Source organism: Orycteropus afer, unplaced genomic scaffold, assembly GCF_000298275.1.
Source record: "Orycteropus afer afer isolate SDZICR_OR568_19922 unplaced genomic scaffold, OryAfe1.0 scaffold00371, whole genome shotgun sequence".
NCBI classification, from domain to species: domain Eukaryota; kingdom Metazoa; phylum Chordata; class Mammalia; order Tubulidentata; family Orycteropodidae; genus Orycteropus; species Orycteropus afer.
The window spans coordinates 1514482-1529664 of record NW_006921958.1 but is presented as its reverse complement, the minus strand read 5'-3'; the positions used below and the strand labels follow the sequence as shown (position 1 = coordinate 1529664).

The window sequence follows — 15183 nt, the reverse complement described above, 5'->3', positions numbered from 1 at the left end:
AGGACACTGAGCGCAAGGCAGGGAGGCAGGATACAGACATGCCCGCTGTAGTAAATAAGTCGTCCCAGGGCGGCCTCTCCCAGGGTGCCAGTGCCCGGTGCGGTGCCTGGCACATAGCAGGTGCTCAACAGACCCTCCCTCAGAGAAGGCCATAGCCTGACATCCAAGAGCATTCTAGAAAGTAAGTCTCCAAGGGCCAGTGCTCACTGCCGGTGTGGCTGACCGCAGGGCCAAGTGTGGAGCACCCAGGACAGACTCTTCCCTTCTCCGCAGGAAGCAGCCGCACTTTCTTGCTGGAAAAGCAGAACTTTGAAGATTCTAATCATGATGCTTGTTCCACTTTGTCTTCACAGAGACTGATAGACAAGTCACGAGTGACGTGTGTCAGATGGGTGCCTGGCTCCGAGAGCCTTTTCCTGGTCGCTCACTCGAGCGGAAGCATGTACCTGTATAACGTGGAGCACACTTGTGGCACCACGGCCCCGCACTATCAGCTCCTGAAGCAGGGCGAGAGCTTCGCCGTGCATACCTGCAAGAGCAAATCCACCCGGAACCCTCTCCTCAAGTGGACGGTGGGCGAGGGGGCCCTCAACGAGTTTGCTTTCTCCCCAGATGGCAAGTTCTTGGCATGTGTGAGCCAGGACGGGTTTCTGCGGGTGTTTAACTTTGACTCGGTGGAGCTGCACGGTACGATGAAGAGCTACTTTGGGGGCTTGCTCTGTGTGTGCTGGAGCCCCGACGGCAAGTACATCGTGACGGGTGGAGAGGATGACCTGGTGACGGTCTGGTCTTTCGTCGACTGCCGCGTGATAGCGAGAGGCCATGGGCACAAGTCCTGGGTCAGCGTCGTGGCGTTTGACCCCTATACCACTAGTGTAGAAGAGAGTGACCCTATGGAGTTTAGTGGCAGTGATGAGGACTTCCAAGACCTCCTTCATTTCGGCCGAGACCGAGCAAACAGCACACAGTCTCGGTTGTCCAAACGGAACTCTACGGACAGCCGCCCTGTGAGCGTGACGTATCGGTTTGGCTCCGTGGGCCAGGACACACAGCTCTGTTTATGGGACCTGACAGAAGATATCCTTTTTCCCCACCAGCCCCTCTCAAGAGCAAGGACACACACAAATGTCATGAATGCCACGAGTCCCCCCACCGGCAGCAATGGGAACAGTGTCACGACACCTGGGAACTCCGTGCCCCCCCCTCTCCCACGGTCCAATAGCCTCCCCCACTCGGCGGTCTCCAGTGCCGGCAGCAAAAGCAGCGTCATGGACGGGGCCATTGCCTCCGGGGTCAGCAAGTTTGCGACCCTCTCGCTGCACGACCGGAAGGAGAGACACCACGAGAAAGACCACAAGCGCAACCACAGCATGGGGCACATTTCCAGCAAGAGCAGCGACAAACTGAACCTAGTTACCAAAACCAGAACGGACCCCGCTAAAACCCTGGGCACGCCTCTGTGTCCGCGAATGGAAGAGGTGCCCTTGTTAGAGCCGCTGATCTGTAAAAAGATCGCACACGAGAGACTGACTGTGCTAATCTTTCTTGAAGACTGTGTAGTCACTGCCTGTCAGGAGGGATTTATTTGCACATGGGGAAGGCCTGGTAAAGTGGTAAGTTTCAATCCTTAATGCTGTGCCAGAGCTAGATGTCCGCTGGGCAGTGATCTCCCCTTGTGGGCGGGCGGGGTGTACAATGAATGTGAATGACACTTGTTATTCTTAATGTAAATCTAAATGCATCAGAGCCATAATTTTGGATACTGCATGCCATGTACTTCCGAATCATTTGATAATTCACCGTAGAGCGTTTTAAAAAGAAAATATATATAATCAAACTAATTGCCAGCCAAGCCAGCCACCCTCCTGGGAGTATATAGCGTCCCAAGGTTAGTGCTCCTGTATTAGACTTTCAGTTTAGCAGAATCATGGCAGTGTGGGGAACAAGGACTTCAAACGCTAAATTACAGTTTCTGCTTTACCTGGACCCTTCTGCTCACCTCCTCAATTAGACTGTTGTCCCCCGGATTGGGGCTGTGTCCGGTCCAGGTGGCCGCTCCTCGTCACTGATCGTCCCGTTTTTTATCTTAATCATCCAGTGTTTAGGAATCTATGAAATTTCACTCTCGGAATGAAGCATTCAGCAGGGGTGATTGACATTATTTTTACATTGTTCTGGCAATCCACAGAAAGAGAAGAGCCTTAATTTTTAAAACCCATTTTAGTCATTTTATGACAATTACAATTGTTTAATAAACATCTTTTTTCAAAGAAGCAGTTTGTAGCACTTTGATTGAGATTCTGACTGGGTCTGCGCCCTGAAGCCCCGCACTGCTCAGCCCGAGTGTGAGAGCCGGCTGGGGGCGCGGACGCCGCCGCTGCTGGCAGAAGTGCCTCTTGACACATAAGCCGAGATCGTGTCTGTCTGATGCTCGTTGCTTATGCTTTTTTCCAACAAGGGAAAAGGAGGTTTTCTTGTGTTTTGTTTTTTGGTCAGAAAGGCCCAGGGCTTCAGGCCGTGGGCAGACCCTGGTTCCACTCCCTGATGTACGCCTGCTGGGCTCCCAGTCGCCCCCCCCCCAGTAGGCACACCCCGGGGCGGGGGCCCTCTGTTTAGGATTGGTGGCAGTTGTGGCTCCAGCCACATCTTGGGACACTTGGGGCCCATCTGTTCCTCAGTGGTTCCCGCCTGCCCCGTACCTCGCCTCACCCCCTCAGGGCCTCATGGTGCCTGTGGCCCATTCCCCTGCAGCCCAGACCCCACGGCCCAGGCCCTGCACCTGCTCCATGGAGCCTGCAGTATTGATTGTGACCTCCCCATGTACCTTACAGCTGCGCCCGGAACTTCCTTTTGAATTCCAGTTTTCATGATGGATGAGATGGTTCTCTGAGCTATATATATTTTATGTCAAAACGGTAATTATCTTATTTGTTAACTTATTTGGGGCATTAGGTTTGTTTTTCTGTTTTGCACACCTTTGTAATTAAATAGAGAGAGAATGATAATTTATGCTGGTCTGAGTAGTGACTGTGATTCAGAAAACTGGGAGCCTAGAGCCGTGTCTCAGCAGTGCACAGACAGCGCGTGCTGCCCGGCCGCCCGCAGTGCACTGATGCCACGTGCCGCCCCGCCGCCCGCAGTGCACTGATGCCACGTGCCGCCCCGCCACCATGTGGAGGCCGGGCCAGCTCCTCCAGCCTGCATCCTGCTCAGGCCTAGTGACTGAGGCCGTTGGCCCTGTGGCAGCGGTCTCTCTGCCCTTGGGACAGACGGCAGGCGCCCTCCTTGGTGAACACCAGGGCCACTTGCCTGGGCACCCACCTCCGTGGAACAGCTGCTGGCGGGGTGGTGGCCTCCCTGCCTGAGAAGCACGGCCCTATGTTCCTGAATGGTAGCTGGCCTCCCAGTGCCCAGAGACTGGTGGATGACTCACCCGCACCCCGAGCACTGGCAGCAATGTGGCAGGCACTGTCGTGGCTTAGAGGCTCTGTTTCTGATGCCTCCCGGGCATTGAGGAGCCGGTGGCCAATCCTGGCCTCTGAGCTGAGCCTAAAGGCGGGGTGGTGATGACAGGTGAGTAGGCTGTTCAGTGGTGGAGGGGCCCCTCCCGCAGAGCTTAGTGCTCACGGCAGGGGGCCTGGCGTGGTCTTGGAGTGACTTGACGCTTTCTAACTCACCTTTCCCTGACTCTGCAGGCTCAGTGCAGGGGAGTGGGGAGGAGGGAAGGCTCGGGACCGTGCACGTGATCTTCTGGGGCACCTGTCAGTGTGAAGGGGGGATGTTTATTGTCACTTCAAACACGGCTCTGAGATGAGCCCTTTAATGACAGCTTGTGTGTGTCTCTACCCCTCCCTCCTCCAGTGTCAAATTAAGGAATCATCACGGTTTGGGTTTGGGGACCTCGGTCACAATCTTCTTTCCCCTTTTTGCTCTGGAGCATTTATCCTAACTTCTGCCTGGCACCTGGCTGGGCTGTGTTCCCTCCCCGGCCCCCCACCGCCCCTTGCTGGGTACCTGGTGGCCTCTGACTTGAGACCCTCCCCTTCCGCCAGGAGGACGAGCGCTCGGCGCGCTGTTCAGCACCTGGGGAAGTGAGGGCTGGGGGAGGGCGTGAGGTTCCCGCGCTCGCTCGCTCCCTCCAGCCTGCGGCCACTTGGCCTAGAGGGGCGGGGCGGGGCGCGGCGCGGTGGAGCCAGGTCCTGAGCTCAGATTTAGGGGATGCAGCGCTGTGCTGCTCCCACTTGGAAACTAGGGGAGCATTTTTGTACTTTTCTCACCGGATTTGAGAGTTGGCAGTTTTTCCGGCTCCAGTGTTGCCATGACCACCTAAGCTCTGGACTCCACCAAGGAGGAGGCTTGTCGTGAAAAGGCGCAGGTGCCCCGCACAGACAGAAGCCAGTCAGCGGTGCACAAAGTGGCCTAGAATGGCAGCTCCCAGCCCAGCCAGGGGCTCCCAGCACCGGGGGGACCCTTTAGTCCCTGCTTCCTCTGGCTGGCTGCTGTTACACCTCCCAGTCGTTTCAGAAGCCAGGCTTGGGGCTTTGGTGAGGCAGCTTCTGGACCCCGCAGGCAGTCCCACCCGGATGACTTCTTCGAGTCCTTGCTCTCGCTCAGGGCCAGGGGGTGCACAGCCCCCCGAGAGGTTGGCAGCTCCTTTGGAAAACCACACCTCCCTGGGAGAATGAACGCGCGGGAAGAGCGGGTGTAGGTGCTTCAGAAGCGAAGGCCACCTCTGGGCCTGTGTTTACATAAGCAGCCATGCAGAGTCTTAACTGTCTCTTTTTTGTCCGGATTAAACCTTCTAGCATTCTGAAAAGGAAAACAAACCAATTCTGGAAGTGTCTCCCGTGACTTTGGGCTAAGAATAAATACACGCTTTCTAAGACGCTGGACGGTGGGAAGCACGAGCTGTGATGGCAGCGGCGTCCGACTCTGAAATTACGGAAACAAAACGCGACCAAGCTTGGCCACTAGGCGTGCACGCTGGTCCCAGGGACACACTGTGTTTTCATTGTTCGGCTTACTTAACCCCAGGTCCTGGTGGGTGGCCCGTCAGCCATTTTTCCAAGCCCCCCTCCACTTCCTGTGGGGTCTCTTGGATTTTTAAGGCATTTCAAATCACCGGCTTATGTCAGTGGTGAAGCTGGCAGCAGGTGCCTGCCCCTGCGCATGAGCGCTTGCTGGGGAAGGGCCCCGTCGGCTGGTGTTGGAGCCGGCTCAGGCTGTGAGGAGGGCGGCTCAGAGAGGTTGGCCAAGGGCCCATGGAGACCCGGACGCTGTGTTTTGTGGACCTGGCGGCTCAGGGAGGTACAAGATGCAGAGGTGACCGGGGGCTCCCAGTGGAAGCTGCACGCGGTGCAGGCGCGCGGCACCCTTGCATGTGTGGGCGTGGCCGAGGTCACACACCAGTGCCGGGCACTGACCCCTCAGCCTGGCACACTCGGCCACATGTGTTCAGCTGCAGACATACACTGTGTCCACTGGGGTGTCCCTCCCGGCATGTGGGGGGCTACAGTAAACAAGGTGTTGCGGCCTGTTGGTCTGTGTTACAGACGTGGAGGCTGACTTGTCTCTCACCCAGACAGCACAGCCGGAGACCATCAGCAGGGCCCTTCCCGGCCCCAGCATCCCCTCACCGGGAGCTGACAGGTCCACCACCGCGTGGGCAGGTTTAAAGCGGCCAAGAGAGCACCCCCGGGTGGTGGGGGCAGCCAAGTCCACACTCACAGCCTGAAAGTACCTGTGTTCACCTGTTCCCCTTGCAACTCAGATCCCCGGGTGAAGACGGATGACGGCGCCCCCGCCCCGCCCCACCCCACTCACCGGAGGGCATGTCCCCGGGTGGCTTCTCGCTGCTTCTGCTCCGGGAACCATCATCTCGCATTGCTGTCTGTCAGTTCACAGTATGACATCCACCCTCCTGGCGTATCTCCGATTTCTGTATCCGTGTGTTTGTTAAAGACTGTGCTGCTAAGTGACCCTGAGCAGACCAGTGGACACCTCCCTTCAGGGACAGTCCGAGTTGAGGTGTCTTTGCTCCTGTGCATTCTCATCTCATTTCTCGACAACTTGAATGAACCGTGCCGAGCGTCCCTAATTAAGTTCTTACCTGTTGCAATAATGAACGAAGCTTTACTCCCGGTATTGTTACTTTATCATTTTGAGAGAATCATGTTTCTGCCCTCACCGTTTTGTTTTTAGCTGTTCACTTGTCACTGTCACAGCTAAAGAAACTCACTAAATACTTGACATTATGAAGTGCTTTGGGCTTGTCCTCTGTATACTGACATTAATAAAATGTCTGAATGACTTGTGAATGTAGGTGATTTCCCGTGGTCATTTTCACATCTGAGCTTTGAGAAATCTCAGTGAACCAAAAAGCAGAGCTTTGAAATGCCGCCGAACGAGAGGCCTTGGCAATGTTTGCAGAAGCCACTCTGCTTACCGTTGCTCTCGAGCCCAAGCCCGGGCAGCCAGTGCGGGGCGGGCAGGCCGGGTGTCCCTAGGAGCTGTTCTGGCAGACATCCTTGTTGTCTCATCTGAGCAGTATGCTGGGCCCTCCAGGGACAGTCCCTCGGGCAGGAAGAACCAACGCTTGATAGTGTCCTGCTGTGAGATGTCCTCTCCCTTCTCCACCTACTCCAGACAGGGATTCCAGGCCCAGACCCAAAAGTCCTCAGCACAGGCAGGTGAGGGGCTGGCGCAGGCTCCTGTCAAGTCGTCTGGCCCAGTTCCCTGCCGTTTCCTGGGGGTGGGGCCCCGGGTCTGGTTCTCTCCCTCGGGGGGCAGCTGCAGCCTGCTCCACCTTTTCCCACCTCTGGAGGTTGGGGGGCATTCGGATGCTGCTCCTGTTTTCCCAGCTGCCCCACCCGTGCTGCCAGGAGCCTGTGGTGCTGAGTGCCCTCTACTGCCCCTACCTGGAGAGGCGAGCGGTACAGGTGTGAGGCGAGCGGTACAGGTGTGCGTAGGCCCCAGAGCTCATTTCAGGCACTGGGCGGACTTCAGGCCCTGAAGACTTGTAGGTGGACAGCAAGCTTTTTGAAAAAACAACATTCTGACCTTTTAAAATGAGCTGGTTTGGACCTTGAAGGAGTGCAGCTGCAGGAGGGGCGTTCAGGCCTGAGCCGGCGCTGGGCGGGTATTCCCCACCCCACCCTGGTGGCCTCTGGCTGGACCAGCCCCATCCTGTCAGGGAGACCCGGTGGAGGGAGTCCCGCCTGCCCGCCCCCCAGCGGGAGAGTGCCAGAGGCCTGCTCAGGAGGGCCCAGCAGGCTGTGCCCTTGTTTGTCATCTGAGAAGATCATGGTGCACTTGGGGTGACTTTTTTCCAGGAGCCAGGTTGAATGGCCTCTTTGGGGAGATGTGACCCCTTGGGGATGGCTGACAGGGACATGGAGCCGCCCCACCGTTGACAATGCGTTGGGGCAAGGAGGGGCAGCCCTCCCCTTCATGCCCCCACCAGGACGGGCTGGGCGCCCACCGCTGTCCAGAACCTCGGCTCCTTTCGGCCTGGCCCGTTGGCCTCTCATGCTTCAGACGCGGGGGTGCCGCTTCTGGCCGTGGTTCCTTGGGCTCTTACGCAGGCTGCGTGGTGCGGAATGGGATGCTTGGGGCTGTTGAAGTGTGTGCAGCACTAGGAAGGTTCTTGCGGGAAGCCAGCTGCTGATGCTCCGACGGGACTCAGCGAGCGCGCGCCACGGGAGCCAGGGCCATGTCGCCCGAGCATCTGGCTCAGCGCCTAGAGACGAGGTCGAGTGGGGTCACATCACAGCTCCGGCCGCGCTGCCCCAGGTGACCCCTGGGTGCCGCCTTCCCCCCCGCCCCCGCCCCACACAGGCCGGTCTCCTGGAGGTGGTGGGGGAAGGGCCCAAGGCAGCATTTCCTCGAGATTCCAGGAAAGCCACTTGCGTGTCTGCAGGAAACCTGTCACATGGCCCTTTTGCAGGTTACTGTGTTTGGGGGTGCGGCCAGGTGACAGGAGGGCTTTGAGAGCCCCATCCCGTCTGGAACTCCTCACTGAGGTTCTGTGATGACCTCACACATGTACAGGCCGGGCCGAAGGAACTGGGGCCGGAGGGGCACCTCCCGAGGAACCAGCCCTTCAGGTCAGACTGCTGTACCCCGGGCCTTTGCTGTCACTAAGGGCTGCTCTGGCCTGAGTCGCCCACCTCCACTGCCTCCCCTCAGGCAGCAAAAGGGGTGGTGGCTTTAAAACGCTTCCTTGAACATTCTTGTGGAAAGAGCTTTAGTTCTGTTAGCGTTGTAATTTGCGATCACACACAGCCCGCCAGTCGGAGTGCTTTCTCACCTCGTTTCAAACGCAGTCTCCAGCCTGGAGCGGAAGGCAGCTCCCAGCGAACGGGGCCAGGTGCCTGTGTCTGCAGCCGCCCGCCCCACAGGAGACGCATCCCAGGGCCGGGGGTCACTATGGCAGGGTCTCGTGCCTGACTGAGCCCTACAGCCCCCCTCAGGAGCTGACTGCTGAGGACACACCCACCTCCCCAAGGACTCTTCCCTGCGGGGGTCTGCCCTGTGCTCCTTTCTCCCAGGGAAGTCACGCCAGCATTGGGGTCACCATGGGAAGGAGGAGTGGGCAGCACCAGGTCTGATGACAGTCCCTTGGCCAGGGCCAGCTCTGTGCCTACTCAGCACCTACGACTGAATCAGGGGCCATGAAGCCCAACATGCACTCTCTCCATGGAGAGGGTCCCCTTTGGCCTGAACAGTGGACGTCTTAGGCAGACAACCATATAAAAGACTACAACATAAAACACCACTTTTATCTAAGCCCAGCCTTTAGTCTAGAGTTGATTAAAAAAAAAACCAAAACACTGCCGTTGAGTCGATTCTGACTCATGGTGACCTCCATTGGCTTTCCAAGCCAGTAAATGTTTATGGAAGGAGATTGCCCACTCTTGCTTCTGGAAGTGGAGTGGTTGATGGGTTTGAACCACCCATCTTCCCAGTTAGCAGTCAGATAGATGCCTTAGGCACTGTGTGCTGCCAGATCAGGTGATGGGAAACGCCATTGCGGGGTGTCGCTGCACCTCGGTGCAGGCATTTCACCTAAGAGCACGGCTGGGGCAGGCTTTGAAGCGTGGAGGGCTTGCGCCCTGCTTGTCAGGGTGCTGTTAGTCCTCAGGGCTACCCTGCCCCCTCCCAAGTCTTGCTTGTCCCCAACCCTTGCCTACCACCTCTGGGGACAGGCCTTACCTGCAGGAGTCCCAGGACACAGGCCCCGGCAGGCGGGCCTTGGTGCCCACGGCTGCACAGCAGGTGGGCTTGGGTCTGGACACTGCAGCCCACGCCACCCTGGTCCTTAGGCTTCTCCTTTCTGCTGATCGCCTGAGAGAGCCAGCCCTCGCCCCTCCACTCTATCAAGGTGCCATCAGAGTACATCAGGCCAAATGCTGGGGTCCCCTGCAGTGGCCCACCAGCAGTGGGCCAGACACTTAAGGCTAGTTTCTGTGCCAGCAGGTGGGGACACCTTGTCATCAGCCCTGGGGGTGGGTGCTATGATGTGCATGGCTGCATGGGGGCCATCCTCAGGGCTAACCTGCTGCAAAGAACCCCCGGCCCCCTGACCTCAGGTGATTGAGGTTATGTGAGCGAGGACCCGGGGAGCCCAGAGGAGGAGAGGGTCCACGGCGGCTGGTTGATCAGATGACCCTCAAGGTCTCTTTGGAAGCCTGGCCTCCTTGAGAGCACAGGATCGGGAAGGCAGGTCTTTCCCAACGGACCGTCCCAGGCAGCATGGAGCCTGCCTGCTGGGCTTCACCCACAACGCTTGTCAGGGAGAGGCTGTCCCTGCTGTCGTCCTCCTCCTCCTCCAGCCACAGACCTCCTCCCTTCATTCACTGCAGAAGAATCCTGGTGCTGCTGTCTGGACCTCTGAGGTCTGGCAGGCCAGAGCTGTCCCTTCCAGCTGGCCGGCGGGACCTGCTGGGTTTGAGCGAGAAGCCCACCCCTCCCCAATACTGACCCCCGGGTCCCACCGATTCTGAGCTGGGGTGGCAGCCTCATCCGTGTGCCGAGTGCTTCCTGACCTTGTCTAGAGGAATCGATGTCCATTCCTAGGTAAGCCAGCAGCTGCAGAGAAGTGACCATGGTGGGACAGCTGTCTGCTGGTGCCTCCAGCCAGGCTGAAGGGCCATTTCAGATGCCACGCTCATTTGTGTCTGTGACAAGTCCAGTGTGTGCTTGAAGGCCTGCTGTTTGTAGACAGTTGGAGCCCTGTCCAGGCGGCTTCAGGACGATGTCATGGCCTGAGAGTGTGTCACTGCAGTGTCTCACTGTTACAACCTTAAAATCACTCTTAATAAAGAGTGCCAAACTATGGTGGCACAATGTCACCCCAGTGACAAATGCAGGGAAGCTGAGTGCTCTGCTGGGTCCCAGGTGAGGCCCTCAGGTTTGTCTGCCAAGTGCCACTGTCTGTCCCCGAGACTTGCAGTTGGAGTTACCTTGAAGGGACACAGGCCGCCACCTCTGACTGGCCAGGACCAGCTCCAGCACCTCCTCCCGAGTCTTGCCGCCTCCGAGCAGCCAGGCAGGCCTGCGGGCCTGCTGTGGGACTGCCTGCCCCTGCGTGCCTCCGCCCCGGCCTGCTGGGTACCCAGGAGCAAAGCCAGATGGGTGCCCCACCACACCCCCAGCAGGAGGGAAGCACCTTTCCAAAGCCCTGTTTGGAGGCTCTCGGCTTTCAGGCTGCGTGTGCGTCCACGGCCACAGAGGTCACACTGCTCAATACCCCATGGCCCGCGGCTGCAGCTGGGGTGCCGATGCTAAGGAACACAGTGCCCCCAAGGCCCCAAGATCCATTCTCTCCTACCCACAGGCAGTGGGGGGCCCAAAGCCCCACAGCCAAGCAGGGGCCTGAGTTGAGTAGATTTCGATGAGCTGGGAATGGGATGATGTGGGTAGGAGGTCGGTTGAAAAGAGCTGGAGTTTGTTAAAACATTCGCCTCCACACCAAAACTGCCCTGACTTCGATCCTGAGAGACTTCGGGAGAGGATGAGTGAGGTGACTCCCCATGCAGTTTCGCTGGATTAACGTGAACTGCTTTGTTTGCAGGGTTTATTGTCATCCCAAAACCAGGCCAGTTCTCCAGGCGGGACTGTAGTGTAGCAGCCCCACTGCTGCTGCCCATTGGCCAGCGGGGCTGCAGGCAGCGGACGGACCAACAGACGAGCTGCACTCCAGGTGCAAGCCGAGGACCAGACCTGGAGTCCTGCGTAGAACATGGAGTCCTGCTCGGAGGAGGCGACCCTAGGCCCAGTGCTGGGGCTCGCACAAAGACTTTGTTTCCATTCTTAAATCACTCTTTGGGGGCTGCAGTAAAAAATAAGAGTGGAGTTTTCTTGTTTTTCACTCTAAAAGTCAATGTAATTAAATCTCATAGATTGCCCTGTCTTCCTTCCACGGAGTGGCTGGTGGGTTTGAACTGCCAACCTTCCAGTTAGCAATCAGATGCCTTAGGCACTGCGCCACCAGAGCTCCTTAATATATCGAATTTATACACACAGATCATAGTGTAAAACAGAAAGCCTTGAGGCTGCACTGTCCAAACAGTGCGCCACTCTGTTGCTGCACTGAGTTTTTATAACACAGGTGTTTGGAGGACAAGTGGGAAGGCAGTCATAAAGAAGGGGTTCACTCTCTGGATTCCGCACACCCTTCAGGACACAGATGCTGCAGCATCATGGTCAAAAACTATTTGCCTTGGAAATAGGTGAACGCCGACAGAAAATGACCAAGTCTGGGTGTGATGGGCCACTGGCTGCACCATGGTATGGGGTGAAGACACCCTTTTTATCTGCTAACATCTATTTTAATACCGTTGCTTCTAATGCCATCAACTGTATTATAGGTATAAATAATATAATTCTGCAGCTGCAGGAAATGGTTCCTTCCTTAGTAACTGTCATCACTTGAGAGTGATATTTCTAAGATCACAAACAAAAAAATTAACATTAAAACTATCTTGATTATACCACATTTGTTGTCTATTAAATTGGCTTTTCTTTTTTTTGACTGTGATTTAGGTGAAAGTTTACAGAGCAAATTCATTTCCATACAGCAGTTCACACACATTTTGTTTCATGACATCGATTGCAGTCCCCACAGTGTAACAGCTCTCCTCCCACTTCCTCCCCATAGTTACCTCTTCCATGTCATTCTTTCCTAGGCCCCCTGACCTTTCTCCCTGTACAAGCACTGCCCTTCTGATCTCCCATGATTGATCGTTCTAAGGAGTGTACCTACCTGGTGTGAATGTTTACCTTATACAACTATGGTTTGGTTAAATTGGCTTGAGTTTTAATTGTTGAATTAAATGTTTGGGGTTATTTCATAACTACATGCCTTGGAACCCCCGTAAGTCACAGTCTGAGTTAAGATGGAACGTTCAAGAACACAACATCTGGAGGGTTCTTTGGTTCCAGGGCCTCTTTGTGCACCGTGTCTGTGCTGTTGGGGCAGTCACCAGCATGGTGCAGGCTGCAGCTTCATCGGGCCCTCAGTTTCCCAAAGCTAAGGATGAGTTGTTGGGTCACTGAAAGCCTGTGACCTGACATAGAATGGTTTCTGAGGTAAGTACAGAGGTGTTTTGCTCTCTGCACAGTGACTTGAAATGGCTTGCCAAGTGTCACATGGGGTTTTATTTGGTGGGAACCAAGTCTTGACAAGTCTTGAGCTTTGGCCAGGCCCACACTTACCTGTGGACGCTGCCAGTTACTAGACTCGCAACAGAAGGTGCAGCCGCCCAACTGGAGGACATGTCTCATTTGTAGTCACAGCTGGAACTGTGGAGGGGATTTTCACTTGGTGGGACTCCAAACACATCTTTCTTCAGTTTGGGGCTGAGTAATCTGGAGCTGGAGGAGATGAGTCCCTTTACCCCCTTTCGAGGTGCCCACATTGTCATTTACATGATCACAGCCACAGGATGAGGCTCTTCAGAAGACTTTGTCAGCCCAGGTCCTGGCTTGGTTCACCTGAGGAGAGGTGAAGGTTAGACTGCAAGGGTGGCCCACCGTGGGGTTTCTGGTCTTGGGGAGGGACGCTGTGGTGGGAGCCTCCCGGGAAAGTGGACTAACATACTAATACACACCATCTTCTTCGATGAAGGAAGCCAGAACTTAGAGACCATACACACGCAGAACGACCTGCCCACTAGAACCAGACACTAGCAGATTTTAGCCAGTTTGCATTTTACCCCCACTAGCAGAACAGAGAAGATGCTCAGGAAATGTTGGAATGAGTCGGCCAACTCTTGAGAAGTAGCTTTTAGCTTCAGTGTCAAATACGGAAAATAATTCACCTAAAGGGTGTTTCTTGGATTCACAATCAATGCCCATGGAAGCAGCAGTCAATAAATCAGTGTGTTGCACTGGGCCAACCTGCAGAATACCTCTTTAAAGGGTTAAAGAGCAAAGTCATCACTTTGAAGACTAAGGTGTGCCTAACCCAAGCCATGGTATTTTCAGTCAACTCCTATCCATGCAAAAGCTGGGCAACGAAAGAGAAGATTGGGGAAGAGCTGATGCCTTCAATTGTGAAGGTGAAGATGAACCACAAATCTGTCTTGGAAGAAGCCAAGCCAGAACACTCCTTAGAAGGAGGATGGTGAGACTTTGTCTCTTGTACTTTGGGCGTGTTACCAGGAGGGACCAGGCCCTGGAGGAGGACGTCATGCTCGGTAGAGCAGAGGGTCAGCAGCGGGAAAGGGGAAGGCCTTCAATGAGATGGACGGACATGGGGGCTGCAACAGTGGGCTCAGATGCAGCAACGATTGGGAGGCTGGTGCCCTTCTAGACAGCGTTTTGTCCTGTGGTACATGGGGTCACTATGAGTCGGACCCCACTCAATAGCACTCAACACCAAGTTTGCTGTTGGTATTTCTGTCATCTTAGAGCATGGGCTTTGAAAGTTACTCAACAGACAGGATCCACAATTGGGGTCCTGGATGAGTGACCAGGAAGCCAACCCTAGTTCTGGAAAACAGAAGAGAACAGGAGGAGGCTGCCTTTGCAAACCGAGTCTAGAATCTTCACCTGGTGATTGTCCTGGGTCGTCTCCTGGCTGTTGTCCTCCATCTGCTGAGGTGACGGGGGCCGTGAAGGGTGGTAAACAGGAGAAGGGTGAGTGCAGGCCCCACGGTCGGTGGTGGAGTGTGCCACTGCTTCGTGGCCCCTCAGGGCTCTGGAGACAACCCAAGGGCCAGGCACCATTCAGTCACATTGTTCTGAGGGGCTGCAGCCCCCGCCTGCCTTTCTCTAGCTGGAAGGAGGTGGGGCTTGCCTCACAGCCCAGGGTAATTGAGACGTCTGCTCTCGTTGGGCTCCACGGCACAGGTCGCATAGCACCCTCGGACTCACCTGCTCCCAGACCTGAGCCTGCAGTTGTGCAAATGCCCCCTTCTGCCGAGAGGTCCAGAACTCAGCACTGCAGCTGAGCCTCCCAGTCTGCGGGTTGTGTCCAGTCTGGGGTCACTGCTACCTGGCTATAGGCCTGGGACACTGAGCTTTATGTGTTTACACCAGACACTAACAGGAAACCAAAGGGCCTCACTGGTAGGCAAGTCACATCCCCAAGGTCAGGGGCAGCCAGGAAGCCCTGGGCATTTCCCCGCCTGGGGAGGTGACTGCCAGAGAGTGAGGGCGGTCAGTTTTCTGGGAACCAGGGTTGCAGACTGAGTTTGCATTCTCAAAAACAATTTTAAAGATTTATTTTTCCTTCGTATTTTATAAACTTGAGGGGATAACCATTTTTCTAGCTACACCAAGTCCTGTCAGCCCTTCAACACACCCTGAGTTCGGCCAGCCCTCGGGGACAGCCAGCTCTCATGGCCAACATCAGCAGCCAGTCAAGGAGCCTCTGCCCAGGGACCGCCCCCTCCATGCCTGGCTTCCTGGCCCTTCCCCCAGGTCTCTGCCCCACAGCGCCCCATTTCTGGCCCCTCCCTGTCTGGTGGAACAGGTTCAGCTTTGCTCAGGGGTCCCGGGATCTGGCACCACTTGACAACCCCCCCCCCAGAGTGCCTTCCCCAATGCGTTGTTCCAGCAGGGCACCCCTAGAGGCCCACTGGCCTTGTGTGGGTTTAAAAGGGCACTCACCCATACCTTGCCCACTAGCACCAACTCTGACCATCACCATAGCTCTCATTTCCAGTAGACCTGGCC

General features: G+C 56.0%; 1 protein-coding gene across 1 annotated transcript; it reads left to right on the top strand.

Annotated features, from left to right (window-relative positions):
- The first annotated feature begins 338 nt into the window (after positions 1 to 338).
- Positions 339 to 1631, top strand: WDR20 (WD repeat domain 20). The gene has a single exon (XM_007953117.2). It carries the CDS (start codon positions 441 to 443, stop codon positions 1629 to 1631), a length of 1191 nt encoding a protein of 396 aa, XP_007951308.1. The 5' UTR covers positions 339 to 440.
- The last annotated feature ends 13552 nt before the right edge of the window (positions 1632 to 15183 follow it).

Coding starts and splice junctions, on each gene's coding strand:
- WDR20 (XM_007953117.2), top strand. CDS start 441: ATGTACCTGTATAACGTGGAGCACACTTGTGGCACCACGGCCCCGCAC.